At 39.5% G+C, this 16,331-nt stretch overlaps 1 protein-coding gene across 1 annotated transcript; it reads left to right on the forward strand.

Moving 5' to 3' along the window:
- The first annotated feature begins 425 nt into the window (after window positions 1-425).
- Window positions 426-16,119, forward strand: REDIC1 (regulator of DNA class I crossover intermediates 1). Its single transcript, XM_071552606.1, has 11 exons — window positions 426-528; window positions 1,449-1,581; window positions 2,055-2,121; window positions 5,306-5,506; window positions 8,644-8,750; window positions 11,316-11,824; window positions 12,066-12,138; window positions 12,772-12,832; window positions 13,392-13,452; window positions 14,175-14,257; window positions 14,858-16,119. The coding sequence occupies exons 1-11, from the start codon at window positions 426-428 to the stop codon at window positions 15,449-15,451; spliced, it is 1,992 nt and encodes a 663-aa protein (XP_071408707.1). The 3' UTR covers window positions 15,452-16,119.
- The last annotated feature ends 212 nt before the right edge of the window (window positions 16,120-16,331 follow it).

Here is a 16,331-nt window from a genome sequence, read left to right on the forward strand (position 1 = left end):
TTTATTTGCCTGCTATCTTCTAAGTTGCCTAAAAAGGACAAGTTGAGATTTTTTAAAGACTTTTTCCTTGCCTCATTTAGTATCTTTTATTTTAAAGAAATGTTTTTAGTGATTGTTCATAAAGTTTGAGAAATGAGTGTTTAAAGACTAACTTTTTGGCATCAGTGATTTACTGTGACTATGACCAAATTACACTTGCAGTCTTTTTTGAGGCAATAAAAATAAATTAACTGCTCATAGGATGTGAGGATTCAGAGATACTTAATCATGTGATTTTATTATTAGGAATTGTTCACTAAGTCTTGCTTGCTAACTTCAAAAGAAATATCTGTATTCCTGGTGTGTTGTTGAAACTTCTGTCAAAAACTTATTCTCTCCTTTAAAATATTAAGGAATACTTTGAAAAAAAGAAACTTAAATCAAAGATGAAGCTTTTGGAAGTATCGTCTCCTAAAAGTTCAGCGACCAGTTTAGATCTTCTTAACCTGTATTTGGTTAACCAGGTAACAACGAAAAAAGACAACCCTGGTGAGTTTTGGGTAACAGTGTTCTGACTTCTCAGAATCAGTTATTCTTAACTGTTACTGCTGTTATTTTAGTTCTTGTTCTGCCACTTTATAATTTATTGCTCGAATAAGTGTTGTTTTATTTAAAAAAAAATGTAGATAAATACAAAAAATATGACTAAATAAAAAGTAAAGGCATAAGATGAATCAAGTAACCTTGGCTACTGCCTTGGCACCTTTAAAGTCTTGTACACTGTCCTGGTTCCGGCCAGGACAGGGTTAATGTTTGGAACATACACTTGCACACCTTCCTCATTTTCCAGTCATTAATTTTATCCTACATCCATTTCTTTTTCCCTTTGTCATTGAATGGATCCATTTGTAATCCACTTCCTTTTCATAACTTTGAGGGCATTTGGAACAATCCTGTCAGTTCTACCCAGATTACCTTTCTTAAAATCTACAATTAAACTTCTAAAGAAACATCACTACAACTTGAATCCTACTGTTTACCTCCAGATGTGGTGCTTAGGGGCTTTGTTCAGTGGTGGATTTGGCAGTGCAGGGTTAATGGTTGGACTCAATGATTTTAAAGGACTTCTCCAACCTAAAATGATCCTGTGACTCTGTGATTCTTATTCTCTGTGACATATTCATAAACCAGATTGTGGAAAATGTGTTGTCCTATGCTGAGAAAAAGTAGAAGGAGACTAAGGAGCACAACAGAGGCTGCCCATACACAGCAGCTGACAGTAAATTATTTTATACCATTGTGTCATTTACAACAGTTTTTGCATTGCTAGTAACAAAAAAAGCAAAAAGTATGGCTTTAAATCAATTAGAAAAGATCTAAAACAATGGAGTTTGTACTCTAATGAAAATTCAGGAACCTCAAAACTTTCTCCAAGCCCAATGCTGACATTCTGAATACTTTCATTGCAGAGAACATGAATAAGCCAGTCCATGTGGATATCACTGAAGATGTAAAAACACTTGTTAGGGGACACAATTTAAAGCTTCCCACGTCACACCCACCTACACAATATAAGTCAAACTTAGATGTTCTCCAGAACAGGTAATTGTATAAAATAGGCAATAGTTATGCTATAATGAAGTCCTGGAACAGGTATTTCATGATGGTCTTATATTTGGGGTGTTAAGAAACCATAAACATACCATTGTAAACAGAGAAGTTTCACAATCACTCCTGGCATTCCAGTGATACCCTTACTAAACTGCACCTGAAGCTGGGAGACTTAAAAGAAAAAGGTCATGTGTTTTTACTAATGTCAGGTACCTGCACTCTGTCTGTCCTGAGAAGCAGGCTATTCAAACATCATTATCCACTTACACTGCTTTCCCGTCCAGCTTCAGACACCCTAAAGTGACTGAGTCACACACAGCCTGCTCTTAACTGCTTACCAATCATGGCTTTGTAAGATGTATGGAAAAATATTCCTAAATTATTTTGGAATTATTATGCAGAATATTTTAATCTATAGATCTTTTATCTTGTATTTCATAGGCTGTTTTTATTCATTTTATTAGGGTACAAAAGCAGATATTGGACAGCAGAAGACAGCATCTCTCAGAGAAAGTAAAATACCAGCATAATGTAGGTTCATTGTTCTTATGATATAAAACCACAAATGTGCAACAATTACTGTATTTGTAAGTTATTTTTCAAAGAGTGACCAAATCTCATTTGTAGTGAAACACATAAAGTCTTCCTCTTTAATACAATTTTGATATATTATTTTCCAGTCACATTTTATATTGTTCCTGCTATTGCTTATGTATTTCTTGAGAGGCTCATCTTGTTTTAGGCGTTTTCCAAATTATTTCAGAATATCTGTTTTGTTAGCTAGTCATGAAGGACAGAGATTATGGAAAAGAGACCAAGGCCAACAGTAGGTAAATTAAAAAATTATGCAGAAATGTGAACTGATGGAATATAGGAGCATAAACAGAAGTGTGTCTTTAAGAGAAACTGAAGTGGAAGTCTGAGTGGATAGAACTGGGAAGTTCGTACACTCACTGAGGTTACAGTGAATAACATTCTCTGTGTGGAATTTGGGGTTTTTTGTGACCCATTACACTGTTGCTTACAAAGTAAAAATCGGTAAGTCTGTTGGAAGATATCTAGTTTAGGTTACTCACATTTGCTTGGTTATACACCTGCATGGATCCCACTGTTCATATCAGATAAAACTCTGAGGAAAAAGATGCACAATATTGTTCTGTGTGTTATTGGTGGATTCACATTGCCAAAACACATTTTCCTAGAGTTAGAAAGACAGATGTTTTTCTAATGTTTCAAGTCCCTTTCTTTCGAGTCAGGAAGAATTACTTATTATAGGTGAACATTTTAGCTGTCTAATGTGTTTCAGCCAAGATCCCCTTGAGCTGCCACTACTTTTTTTGGAGATGACATTCAGTCAGCCTTCCTTTATGACCCTTTTTCATCAGTTTTGTGAAGCCAGAGAAGATGTATTTCAGATTTAGTGTGTCCAGAAATAGTGATCAAAATGATAGCTGTGTTTCTCTGCAATTTCCACCTGTGTAGACAAATTTACATCAGTTTATCAAAACATGTGATAATGCAGTGTGCACACACAGAAAGCTAATTTAATGTATGGATCAAAGAGCTGGCTGATGTCATTGCAAAACCTCTCTTGATGAATTTTGAGCAGTCTTGGGAATTTGGAGAGGTCCCAGCTGACTGCAAGCTGGCAAACCTTGTCCTGATTTTCAAGAAGGACAAGGAGGACCCTGGAAACTACAGGCCTGTCAGTCTCATCTCAGTGCCTGGTAAAGTTATGGAGAGGATTATTCTGGGAGATATTGAAAAACACCTGAATGCCAGTGCAGTCACTGGTCACAGCCAGCATTGCTTCATGAGAGGAAAGTCCTGCTTATCAAACCTGATTTCCTTTTGTGACCTGGTAACCCATCTAGTTGATAAGGGGAGCCAATTGATGTAATAATTTTGGATTTCAGTAAAGCTTTTGATACTGTCTCTCATCATATCCTTCTGGACAAAATGTCCAGCATACAGATGGATAAACACATCATGTGGTGGGCGAGCAGTTGGCTCACACATCGAGCACAGAGGGTTATAGTGAATGGGATAACATCAGACTGGAGATCTGTCACTAATGGGGTTCCACAGCGCTCCATCCTGGGACCTGTGCTCTTCAACATCTTCACAAACAACTTGGACACAGGACTGGAAGGGATACTAAGCAAGTGTGCAGACAACACAGAACTGGGAGGAGCTGTTAACTCCCTCAGAGACAGGGAGGCCCCGCAGAGACTCCTTGACAAATTAAAGGACTGGGCAGTCATCAGCCATAGGAAGTTCAACAAGGGAAAGTGCTGGATCCTGCACCTGGGATGGGGCAACCCTGGATGTAAATACAGACTGGGGAATAAGATGCTGGAAAGCAGTGCCGTGGGAAGGGACTTGGGGGTCCTTGTTGATGGCAAGCTGAATGTGAGTCAGCAGTGCCCTGGCAGCCAGGAGGGCCTACCCTGTCCTGGGAACATCAGGCACAGCATCACCAGCCAGGCGAGGGAGGGGCTTGTCCCACTCTGCTCTGCACTGGGGCAGCCTCACCTTGAATATTGTGTGCAGTTTTGGGCATCACAATACAAGAAAAATATTAAGCCATTAGAGAGTGTCCAAAGGAGGGCTGTGAAGATGGTGAAGGGCCTTGCGGAGTGGCTGAGGGTACTCGCTCTGTTCCGCCTGAAGAAGAGGAGACTGAGGGGACATCTCATTGCAATTACAACTTCTTTGTGCAGGGAAGAAGAGGGGCAGGCACTGGTCTCCTCTGTAGGGACCAGTGATAGGACTCAAGGGAATGGCCTGATGTTGTGTCAGTGGAGGTTTTGGTTCGATATTAGAAAAACGTTCTTGGCCCACAGGGTGGTTGGGCACTGAAACAGGCTCCCCATGGAAGTGGTTACAGCACCAAACCTGAGTTCAAGAAACCTTTTGGATGACTCTCTCAGGCACATGGTGTGACTTTGGGAATGGTCCTATGCAGGGCTAAGGGTTGGACTAGATGATCCTTGTGGGTCTCTTCCAACTCAGCATATTCTGCGATTCTGTGAAAAAATTACGGTCTAAGGCCTGTATGTTACAGAGAACCATTTTTAACATCTTCATAAGTTGAAGTACATCCAGTTTAAGTAATTAAAATTTTTCTACTTTAGTAAGCAGAAAGGCTATAAAATTCATAATTTTCAGTTTCCAGAAACTTGCTATTTTGTGGTACAAAACCTTTGTGCAATTAATGTGCAAAGTTTTGCCCTCCATGAGTAGTCTGTGCACTACTCCCATGTAGCTGAGGATACAGTCACATTTCATGAGTTTTGCCTTCAAATTTCTCCTTGTGTTCTGATCGGCTTGACATAGCATTGTTTGTATCACAACAGGCTGGAGCTCTCCTCAATGGAGTTGAGTATTTTTCATGTTACTACTTAAGAACCAATTCAGCAGATCATTTACCTACACATCTAAAGCTAAAAGTGTATTTATACCCATCTCTCCTTGGGACATTTGTGTGCATGCTTCAAATTAAGTAGGTACTTACATGTTTCCCTGAGATAAACTTTTATTGCCTTATGTTTTTGACAAAAAAGTCATATTAGAATACATGAAAATTTTCTCTTCCTTGAGGTATATGTGCAGAGATGTAAAATATATAGAAAGGCTTGATTGCTTTGAACCTTCTGCTTAAATCAAAACAGTTTTAGATAAATGAAATGTCTGTTTGCTATGTCTTGTCTAGATGTCACAAGTAACAGAACAAGCGTATGTTGGCTCTAATACGGAACAGGAAGACAAAAGAGCAAGAGGTTTTAGTGCTTGTTCATTGTCCTCTTCTGGTTTTCAGTCTTCTAACTGCACACAGCTTTCAGAAGAAAATTTCAATCCTAAATTAATGGGCAACATTTATGAACAGACCTATGAAGAGAAGCTGCAAAACCAGGTTTGGTTCATATTTTCCTTCCACAGAATTATTTTAAACTAACTTTCATTTTTTTGTGTGTAGATACAGTGTAATAGTGAAGATAACTACGAATTAACATCTCTTGTAGGCTGGTGGCAATGAATATCCCATACATACCTATATATTTCCTTTATTGTTCTGATTATTCTGAAATAAGCTTAACTTGAGCTTTTGTTCACTGAACTCTCAGTATTGCTGGTATCTGCAGAAAGAGAATTGGTCATATCCTGCTGGCTTTCTTTTGTTTCCTGCTTGTAAAATTGGTTAAAGAAAGCTGAAATGTATTATAATTATAAATACAATCTCTTAAACATACATTCAGTGTAACTGGGTCTCATATGATCTGACATGATCTCATGACCTAATTTTTAATTTTGCAATGTGAATAACATAGTTCTTACAATATTCTTAATGCTATAAAAGGATTGGGGAAAACCTGCTGTTTAACTCATTACATTTAAGTAACAGTTGAAAGTTATTTGTTCTGATGCATATTACTATTTTTTTCTTTTGGTTAACTTTGGGATTCTTGAAAGAATCATCCGGAGAAAAGCAATAGCAAATACAATATGCTTAATTTTTTAGAAAATACATTATTCATTGGGAATAATAAAACAAATTCTATATGTATCACCAGTGGTATTATGAAGTCCTGAGATAAGTGAAGAAGGGCTTCAAGGGCATCAGAAAGGGAGATGCTGGGTTGTTCAGGAAATAAGTAGGTAGAAACACACAAGGATCTGACCTGAAGAACAGAGGATCCCAAGAAAAAATGTTTTCAAAACCCAAGGATACTCCACCTCAGTGTACAAGAGAATTAATAGGTTCTGGAGGCCTGACTGAGCTCATATGCAAAGAGGAAGGGTAGAAGGAGAGATGGGCAACCCAGGAAGAACACAGAAGCATCCCCTGAGCTTGGAGGGGTGGCATTAAGGTGGTCAGAGCTGAAAATCACAATGGGTGAGCAGGACAGCAAGGAGGACTTCTATAGGTGTGTTATCAAAGAAAGGAAACCAAGGAAAATGCCAAGCAGAGGTGAGACACAGTGACAGAAGACATGGAAAAGTCTGAAGCACTCAAAGCCTACTTTGCTTCAGATTTTTGAGACAAGTTCTGCTCTCTGGCTCATCTTCAATCTGAATCAGAAGGTGGGCAAGAGTGGTACAAAACAGTAGTGAAGGAAAAAGTTAGAGAATCCATAGTAACCTGGACATAAAGAATACATGAGACTGGACAGAGTCCATCCAAGTATATTGAGGGATCTGGGTGACATCACTGCAGGATGGATATTTATTGTCTTTGTAAGACTGGTGAACAGGAAATCTTTCCAGTGTCAAGAAATACATATTGTGTTCAACTGCAAAAATGTAAGCATGATCTAGGGAAGTATCATCTCACCTCTGTCCCTGGAAGGATTAAGGAGCTAAGCTCCCAGAGCCAATTCCAGGGTACATGAAGAAAAAGAAAGTGTCTGGGAACAGCCATCAGACTTTCCAAGGCCATACTGTGCCTGGTGGACCCAGTTGCTTTCTGTGATGAAATTAGTAGCTCAGTGAATTTGGGAGAACAGCAGGTGTTAATTACCTTGACTTGAGGAAGGCTTTTGACAAGGCTTCCCATGGAATCCTAATAGCCAAAATGGGGAGGTATGAATCAGATGAACAGACAATAAGATGAGTAATAAACTGCTTGTTACCATCATACTCAAAGTAGTCGTCTGTTGGCTAAAATCTACTTGGCAACAGGTCAATAATCAGAGAATGGTTTGGGTTGGAAGAGACTTTAAGAATCATCCAGTTCCAAAGCCTCTGCCATGGGCAGGCACACTTTCCACTAGACCAGGTTGCTCAAAGCCTCATCCAACATGATCTTGAACACTTCCAAGGGTGGGGCATCCCATGCCTCACCACTCTCACAGAAAAGCATTCTTTATTAATATCTCATCTGAACCTACATTCTTTTGGTTTAAAGCCATTACTCCTGGTCCTATTGCTACACGCTCGTGTGAAAACTCCCTCTCCAGCTCTCTTGTATTCCCTTTGGGTACTGGAAAGTTGTTACAAGGTCTCCCAAGAGACTTTGCTTCTCCAGGCTGAACAACCCAACTATCTCAATCTGTCTTCATAGGAGAGGTTCTCCAGCCCTTTGGTCATCCTTGTGGCCCTCCTCTGGACCTACTCCAGCAGGTCCACATCCTTCTTCTGTTGGAGGCCCCATGCCTCTTCAGGTGGGGTCTCACAGGGGTAGAGTAGAGGGGCAGAATCACCTCCCTCGACCAGCTCCTAGAAAAAGCACCACCATCAGTCAAAGGCAAGTGATTATTTCCCTCTGAGCAGCACATGTGAAAACACATCTGAGATACTGTGTCCAGTTTTGAGACCTCCAGTACATGAGAGAGATCAGCAAATTGTAGCAAGACCAATGAAGGGCCACACAAATTGTTGGGGGATTGGAGCATGTGGTGAGTATGAAGGGACTGAACAAAGAGAGCCTTCACACCCTGGGAAAGACCCACATTCCTGGATGTGGGGTGAGCTAACCACTGCCTTCCAAGGTGTAAACAGAATTACAGACAGGACAGAGCCAGAGGTACACAGTGACATGGCAAGAAGTAAAAGTCACAAGTTTCAACAACGGAAATTTGGTTTGTATAGGAAAAGAATAGCCACAACAGTAGCTAAGCAGAGGAAGAGGCCATCCAACAGGTGGTTGTCCTGGACAATACTGAGCAACCTGGCCTAACCTTGAAGCTGGTCCTGCTTTGAGCAGGTTGGACTGCATAACTCTTGAGGTTCTTTCCAGGTGAAGTTTTCTATGGTTATGCCATCTTCAGTGGATCTTCAGCTTGTTACAATCTATCAAGCTTGTTCATACTAAGAAAAGATGGGATCCGAAAAGGACATTTGGCACACTAACATTGATATGCAAATATGGAAAAGTATGAGCTACACAGAACTCAGCTGAGTTGTAAGGAGGCTTGGGCTTCCACTGTAAAGACAAAAAGAAGTAAAAATAATGCAAAAATATGTATATTATTTGCCAACCCAAGTTTAAAGTTTTAAAGACTATAACCATTATGTATATTCAGAGTTTGAAAACTTCTGCTGTTTCCTCAGCCAGGAAATAGTTTTGATCGAGAGCCCTGGAATACAAAACCTCCAAGCCAGCATATTTTCGGGAAGTGTGATACAGTCCCTCAGGAACTGTTTGAGCCATTTCATAGGTAGGAAATTGTTTTACATTAAAGAAGCAATAACAGTCAAGTTTCATTGAGAAAAATACTAAGAATATCTGAAGCTTATTCCTACTTGATTTTTTCACTGATTTTTGGTGCTTTTCAAATAGAAATTGAAGTCAAATCGAATGACTAGACATACAAAGGTATTTAAATTTGCTGAAAGGCAGCAAGATCTAAATTTTGGGAAGGCACTTGGAACCCTGATCAATTTTTTACCATGTCACAAACCTGTTGGTGTTACTGAATTCTCCTTGAATGATAACAAAAATTTACTGCGAGGCCAGGAGGGGGGGGGGAGGCTGCCGCAGATCTCATAGTTCTGGTCACTGTTACAAGTGCCTTTCTGATGGCAACTGCAGTAGCAGTTGAGCACCTCCACCTGCATTGTTTGTACTTGGGATTCCAGGAACAAAGCATTTGCTTTCCTTTTCTTTCATATGTAATCCTTTTTTCCCCTACAATGGTTTCAATAATACTTTTAAAGAATATACACCTTTTTTAAAAACAGAATGGATAGAAATCAAGAATATATTTCTTTTTGTATGCATTGATAAAAAATATTTCTAATCACAGATGGTTTAGGGCCAGACTCTTTGCACTGAACATTTTATATAATTTTCTTTCCTGGGGCTCTTCCCTTGGATCTATGGGTTGTACATGGCTAATCTTTCTTTACCCCTTTTATTCTATGGGTCTGCCATCTGGTTGAAAGTTCCTGTCAGTCTCTAGCTTTGGCTGGAGACAGCCATAAAAAGGCCATATAATATTTTGCTGATCCTGAAGTACCTACTGCTTGTTTGCTTGGGGAGTTAAGTAACTGATTATCTCACTGGCCACGTGATAACAAGACATATCAGTTTCCAGTCTTAGCCAGCTCTGCTTGTACTCTTCTTGTAGCTTCTCCTGGTTTTCTCCAGTGAAACTTAAACATACACCTTGCTCTATATCTGGGCAAATTTCCAATTAATATTTTTACATTAAAGCCCTACATAAACTTATCTCACCTACACCTCCCCTTTCATTTCTCCCATGGCCATCAGGCCTGCACTCATCCACTTATGGCACCTCCTCTTGTCTTCTACCTATTCATGGCTCACTAACAGCATCTCCTTTCCAACTGTTCTTCAAATGCATTTCTTTGTATTGTCCTTGGGTTTCTTCCTCCACTGTAGCCATAAATTCTTACACCTCAAGAGGTGGCAGTTCTTTTGTGACAGGAGTTTCTTTCACTGTGCAAAAAGCAGAGTGTAAACTTATAAAATTGATTACTGTAACATACTGATGATGTAATCAATGTGCATAATTCTGAGAGCTGTGACACATCATGGTTATTATTAAATATTAACTAAAAATTTTACATGTCTTATTTCCTCATCTACTCTTAGCTTTTACTTTGCATTACAAAATGTTCAGCTGGAGTTAAGAAGGGCCTCTGAATTGCTTCACAAAACAGTTTTACTTTCCCCACATATATCTGTCCAACTTTCTCAAGGAACAAAATATATTGTGTTTAGCCTTTTAAAACTGTTCTATAGAGGCTTCTGTAAGTAGAGGAAACTACTTCATTGGAGTTCCATAGAATCTTTATCCATTTCCAAGCATTTGCTGAACAAAACATGACAGAATTTTTCTACAGTAAGAGTTTTCTGTACTACATTTCAGTTTTCAAGTACCATTGACAACATTGCTCTAAACTTTTTGAAGTTAAGGGCATTTTTGAATGTCCCTCTTTGCCAATTCTCTGTGCTTCAGAAGACTCAATTTTTTGCTCAGTTTCTGAAATATCAGTCACCAGACCCAGCCTGGAAAAAACCCTGTTAAACTGTTAGATGAAAGCCAAGGAAGTGAAAGTGTGATAACTCCCATGCCTGTCATGTTCACGTGATAACGTCTTCAAAGCCACTACTCTCAGAAGTGGGTAGGGAAGTATGGGCCAAATAAAATATCTGACTGGCCTCCTGACAGTGGAATAGAAAAATACTGTGCTGAGTCAGGATTACTGATCTCATGTACCAATGGAAGTCACTTGCTAGAGAGACTAGGAATTAAGCAGTACACAGAGCTTATTATGGGTTTTCAGTACAGAGGAGAACTGTAGTCTTGAAGAACAAACTAGTTTTATGAGCAGAAGAAACTGTCTTCCTCTTTTTTCTTTTTTTTTTTTTTTTAAATTGTGGTTTTCATTTTGTTGTTGTCGTTTTGCTTGTGTGTTGGGTTGTTTTTTTTAAACTTTTTTCCCTCCCCGAAGTGGCTGCCTTTGGTCAGCTAGTGGAGCAGCAGTGACATGCTGTGGCTGCTTTTATAAAGCACACCCGAGAGGATGTGCTCCATGGCTTGGTGTGTTTGGAGATATTACAAAATGGAATCCCTTTGAAATCAATCTCACTATAAAGTAAAAATAAAATACAATTAAATACATACTTTTTCGGTTGAAATAATGCACATTTAGAACCAAAACGAATGTTAACAGTCAGTATTTTGCTTATTTGTGTCCTAACTGAAATGTTTCTTTATTTTCTATCCCATCTCAACCTCATCCCCCACCTCTAGGCTGGACCATAGGAATTCTGCCACGAAAAAAACAGTCATAATGACCAGAAATGAATTAGAAAATTGTGAAGGAATAAAAGCACCAATATTTGATTTTGTGAAAGAAACTGCAGAACTGAAAGCTCCCCAGGCTGGAAGTGGTTGTTCCTTTCTGGCGCTGTTTGAAGATGAGAGCCAACCAGTCCAGAGCAATCCTTCCACAAAACATTTTAATCTTTTTGTTAACCAAAGCAGCACTGACATTTTTGTCATTCATTCTGAAGTTAGAAATCAAATTACTGACAGAAATTTTGACACTAGAAAGGCTTATCCTGCTGTCAATGCAAAGAAAAGTTCAGTAGACAGACACCTTGAAGGCATTTTCACAGCTCCAGAACATGTTTTCCCTAAAAGCAGCAATGACTCAAGTGCAAGATACAGGGAAATCCACCTGCAGAACTCTCATGAGGGACAGAGCTACTTCATACCCTGTGAAAATAAAGAAAAATGTGCAAACCTTGAACAAATTGGTGCGTATCGATATTTTAAGGACACACATTGTGGGTTTTATTCTCCTTTTAAATACCTGTGTTCTTATAACTGATGATGTGTCTGCCCTGGCTGAAGACACGCCATGAATCTTCAGAATGCAATCACTTAATTTTAAATTCAATTATTTAAATGATTTTAAAAACTTGACAGAAAACTTTATTTTCAAATTGCATTTATTGTATTGCATTTTAAAATCAAGGTTTACTTTTTTTATTTTAGAGACCTTTGGTTATCACCATGGCCAGCAGATTAACTTGAAGAAGAATGTGCAGATTTGTTCAAGAAAAAAATGGTGAGTGTCATGGAAATTATCAATGTATTAACTATTGATAACTGCAGAGACCTTCTGAATTGAAGAAATCCTGCCAAAAGGATAGGAAGGTATAATTCTAAACAGTAATACCAAGGACTCAAGTTTTCCCAGTGAAAATAGTAGTGTATAATGTGGATAAACTTATGCACAGGTAAGCCCTTTATACCATTGTTCATCTGCCTTTAATAAGCACAGAGAGAGACTTCTTCATGGGACAGGTTTGAGCTCCTGAAATTAAGATTTTGCTCTGTCTTCCCCCCTAAAAGACACTGTCTCATTCCACTGGCTACAGAGGAAGTCAGTGTCTTCCCTGGGCTAAGGTAAGAATATGGGAGTGCCTCCTGTTTTACAACAGATGTGTTTTTCAGAGACTCTGATACATAACATCTTTCATTTTGCAAAACAGCACCATCTTCTGTCATGTCTCTCATTCCATTTTGCATTTCAACAGAAATGAAGTTTTATGAAAAACAGATAGCATTTTATGGTTACTGAAGATAAAATAAAAATTGAAGACCAAAAAGTCACCAGTGAGGACTTTAACTCAGAAAGAAAATAAAAATACTAGAGGAAAAATCACTTAACAGAGAACTTTGTGTTTGCATTCCTCAGTGATGACAAGTCTGTGAAAGGAACAGCCTGGAGACAGAACCAGCTCTTTGGATTTGAAGTGGTAATATTTTAAAGAAACATTTTTTTTGTCAAACCTGCTGTTTGTACCATTCTTTTCAGATGGAGAAGGAATATCTACAAGAGTTATAAACTGAATATAGCTTACTGAATTAACTTCTGTGGAAGCTTCTTTGCCATCTTGGTTTATATAAGAAATTCAGAAAGAATTGCTTCTAGTGAAGTGGTTCAAATAGACAGGCCTTTCAGGTCCACAAGTCACATGGCTTGATTCACACCTCAGCTAATGCTTGAAATACATTGTGTAAGTTACCCATCAACCCTGAGGATCAGATTCTGCAGGTAGTGCCCACACATTATATGCAGGATGCTTAAGAATTATAAAGGAACTTTGTGCCAGTGTACATATGAAAAGTCTTTTAGGTGTTTTGCCTGTGGAATTCACCCAGGTACATATGGCATGCTCAGGGGTACAAATACCTCTTAATATAATTTGTGTTACAGTGCACTGACTGCTTTATGTAATACAGAAACTGAATGTTCCTCTCTTAGCCAGAGATGCTGATCCTGCTGAACCCTCAATATTAACACTTTTTTAACAGTTCACAACAGCACAAGAGTCTAAGCTTGGAGTAAGTTCAAATTTTCATGACATGGAGACAGGTTAGTTCCATTTATACATTATTATTAAATTTCTTTTTGCTACATGTGAAACTGAAACAGTTACTTTTAAAGCCAGGGAGAATGATCTTTTTAAGATGTTGTATTTGTTAAGGGCTTGTGTTTCTGACACACAGCACTGTAAAAAGACAACTAACATTATCAGGTAAGTAAGAACTATCTGTGTTTGCTTTTCCTTGAAGAGATATTCTCTTCCATTAGACCATATGTTGTCATTCCACATGTGGACAGAGGGAGAGGAGTCAACAGGGCAATCCTATGTCCTTTCTGCTTCCTCAGTGGCTTTAGAGTCAGCTGTGCTGGCTGCATTTCAGAGCAGATCTCTCAGGGACCTACCAGAGGAACACACTTGTATGGCAGCCAGTGTACACATGGAGTCTCCTGTGTTCTCTCACAGCTTTTGCTTTGCAGAGTCCTTCCTTCTTTGGGTAGGCACAGTTCTGCTGCAGGTGCAGCTGCTGATTAACAGCACAGCTGAGGCTTTGGGGCAGCTGTCTCATAATCTCTGTTAAGATAGTTGTCCTGAGAGGAGAAGAACTGGCTATTGCTAAGAACTAGATTGACCCTGTTAAAATCTTATTCTTTAAACGGTATCCTATAACTGCATCAGAAATAGTAATGTTTAATTCTACACGATGCTCTTGAGAGTTGGATTTTTGGGGAGTTATTGGTGAGTAACCTTTCTTTTTCATCTATTTTTCAAGATGTGGAGTCACCACTCAGCTGCCAGTCTCACAGTTACCCTCCAAGGCAGACTGAGAGCTATTTGAGCTGTAGTTCTGACAGAGTGAGTATGACCCACAACCTTTGTGGGTTGGCAGTGCTTCATTTGCATCATATCTCTATCTGAATGCAAGGGTAGATGTAGCTGGAATCTTATTTATGGTTTTTGCTTTGTACAAGGCACATTCATGTATGAGGAGGACTAGAAATTACTGGCTATGAATTTTCCTAAGTAGTCTAATAGACATGTGGTCTATCCTCTTGATAATGCCTGGCCTTGTGGAATTACAGTAGCATGACTATGGGAAAGTGCTAAGCAAGCTTCTGTGCTCTTCCTTGATGCATAGCTGCCTCACATTACATGTCTGTAAAGCAGAAGGATTTGTCACACTGCGTGTTTTCAGCCATTTTTGAACAGAAAAATACCATGGTGTAAGAGTATAAATTGCATGTGAGAGTGAAGGTTTGCCTTGCTTACCTTCTCTTCACCAAAAGCTGTATGTCCTTGGCAAAAGAATGAAAACAACTCCCCACAAACAATCAAAACCAGACAGCTCTGGCCTTTTTGTCTATTTCATGAACTTAGTTATTAGTTAGTCATTCACTTAGTCCTTAGTTACTGAACTATTTAAACAGTTGCAATGACATGATTCTTTTTGAACAGTCTGAGGAAGACACAGCCAACAAGAAGAAATATCTGAATGAACAGTGCTTGAGGACACGTGATGCCAACCTCGCAGCAAGCAGAGAGGTCCCCAAGAGCTCCCACACCAGAACTGTGCCTCTCCAGCCCTGCAGTAGCTTGGCTAGAGGAGTAGCAAACGTTCTTCAGGAGAAATACTCTGTTTCTGGTGCCACAGAGGCGGAAAATAAAAGCTACGCTGCCCCATCTGAGGGTAGTTCCTCACACCAAGCCCTGGGGAGGGAACGCGTCACCCGCAGCGATGTTTGGTCGCAGACCGAGCGCTGTGTGGCAGAAGTAGAGAAGGCGGATGTGGGCACACAGTGTAACCCCCTGCGGGTGTGCAGCTGCGGGGGCTCCCTCCCTGCCGCCCGCAGCCCCGCCGGGGTCCCTCCGTCCCGCACCGCTGCAGGGCACGAACTCCCGGCGCGGGAGATGCCGCGGCCCGCGGGCGCTGGCGGCGGGCCCGGGATTGCTGTCCTTCCTTCCGAAGCCAGGGACCTGAGTTTGGCTGGCACAAGGATTCTAGAGGTGCTGAGCTACATTGATAAAATGAAGGAGAGAGAGAAGCAGTGACCGAATAGAGTGACACATAGGGAACACACAAGTTTTGTTCTGTTCTCAGTGTGTTTCATTCACTTGGCATATTTTGAGCTTGGTTAGACAAAAGATATTTGTGCTGTTTCCTTGCTTTGAACTATTAATAACTATGTATTTCTGTCTAGTTGCTGCGATCTCTAACTATGAATTTCTATAGATACTCAACTGTTAACACAGGATTTTACAATAGCCTAGTAAATATGAGAATTAGGAGTTAGATTGGCTATCTCACCATCTATCCATAGGATTCTGTAGTTTTGGGATTGGCTTTGCTTCTTTTAAGGTAGTGGAAAAAAATACTGTTTCACTTTGAAACAGTTCTGATGTGGGTCTCAGTTCAGAGTTACTCTCTCATTCTTGCCCATTTTAACAGACAAGCTTGCCTTTGCCGTGTGTTCCTCCTAAATAGAAAAATGGGAAACAACAGAAAATATGCATCTGCACACATGGAATAGAATGTAATTTAAAAAGAAGTAATTTATTATTTTCTTTAAAAAATGCTCAGTTTTCCTTCCACAGCAGATCTATTGCTTCACCCTCTGGCTGTTAATACAACCAAATCTTTCATGTGTTTCTGTATTCTACCTGAAAATTGAAAATTTTAACTACTTTCCTCTTCATTTCAGTATTTGTGTGAAGCTCAAAATCACAACAAATAAAAGTTTCTGATAATATTGTTTCTAGGTTATATTCTTTCCTTCTAAAATGTTCCTAATAAAGGTGGCAGGGAGCCTCAGTCTATTGCTGCCATCTACTTACAGATCCATACACCTTTACTTCTGTAGAGCTATCTCTCCATAGATGTCTTATATGTGTGTGTATATTTATATATAAAAAACTCTGTGTGTGTGTGCAC

Source organism: Pithys albifrons, chromosome 3, assembly GCF_047495875.1.
Source record: "Pithys albifrons albifrons isolate INPA30051 chromosome 3, PitAlb_v1, whole genome shotgun sequence".
Taxonomy (NCBI): domain Eukaryota; kingdom Metazoa; phylum Chordata; class Aves; order Passeriformes; family Thamnophilidae; genus Pithys; species Pithys albifrons.

Excerpts from the sequence above, each read along its gene's own strand:
- REDIC1 (XM_071552606.1), top strand. The coding sequence starts at position 426 with ATGAAGCTTTTGGAAGTATCGTCTCCTAAAAGTTCAGCGACCAGTTTA. Across the intron at positions 11,825-12,065 it reads TGCAAACCTTGAACAAATTG|AGACCTTTGGTTATCACCAT; the intron begins GTGCGTATCGAT and ends TTTTTATTTTAG. Across the intron at positions 12,139-12,771 it reads ATTTGTTCAAGAAAAAAATG|TGATGACAAGTCTGTGAAAG; the intron begins GTGAGTGTCATG and ends TGCATTCCTCAG.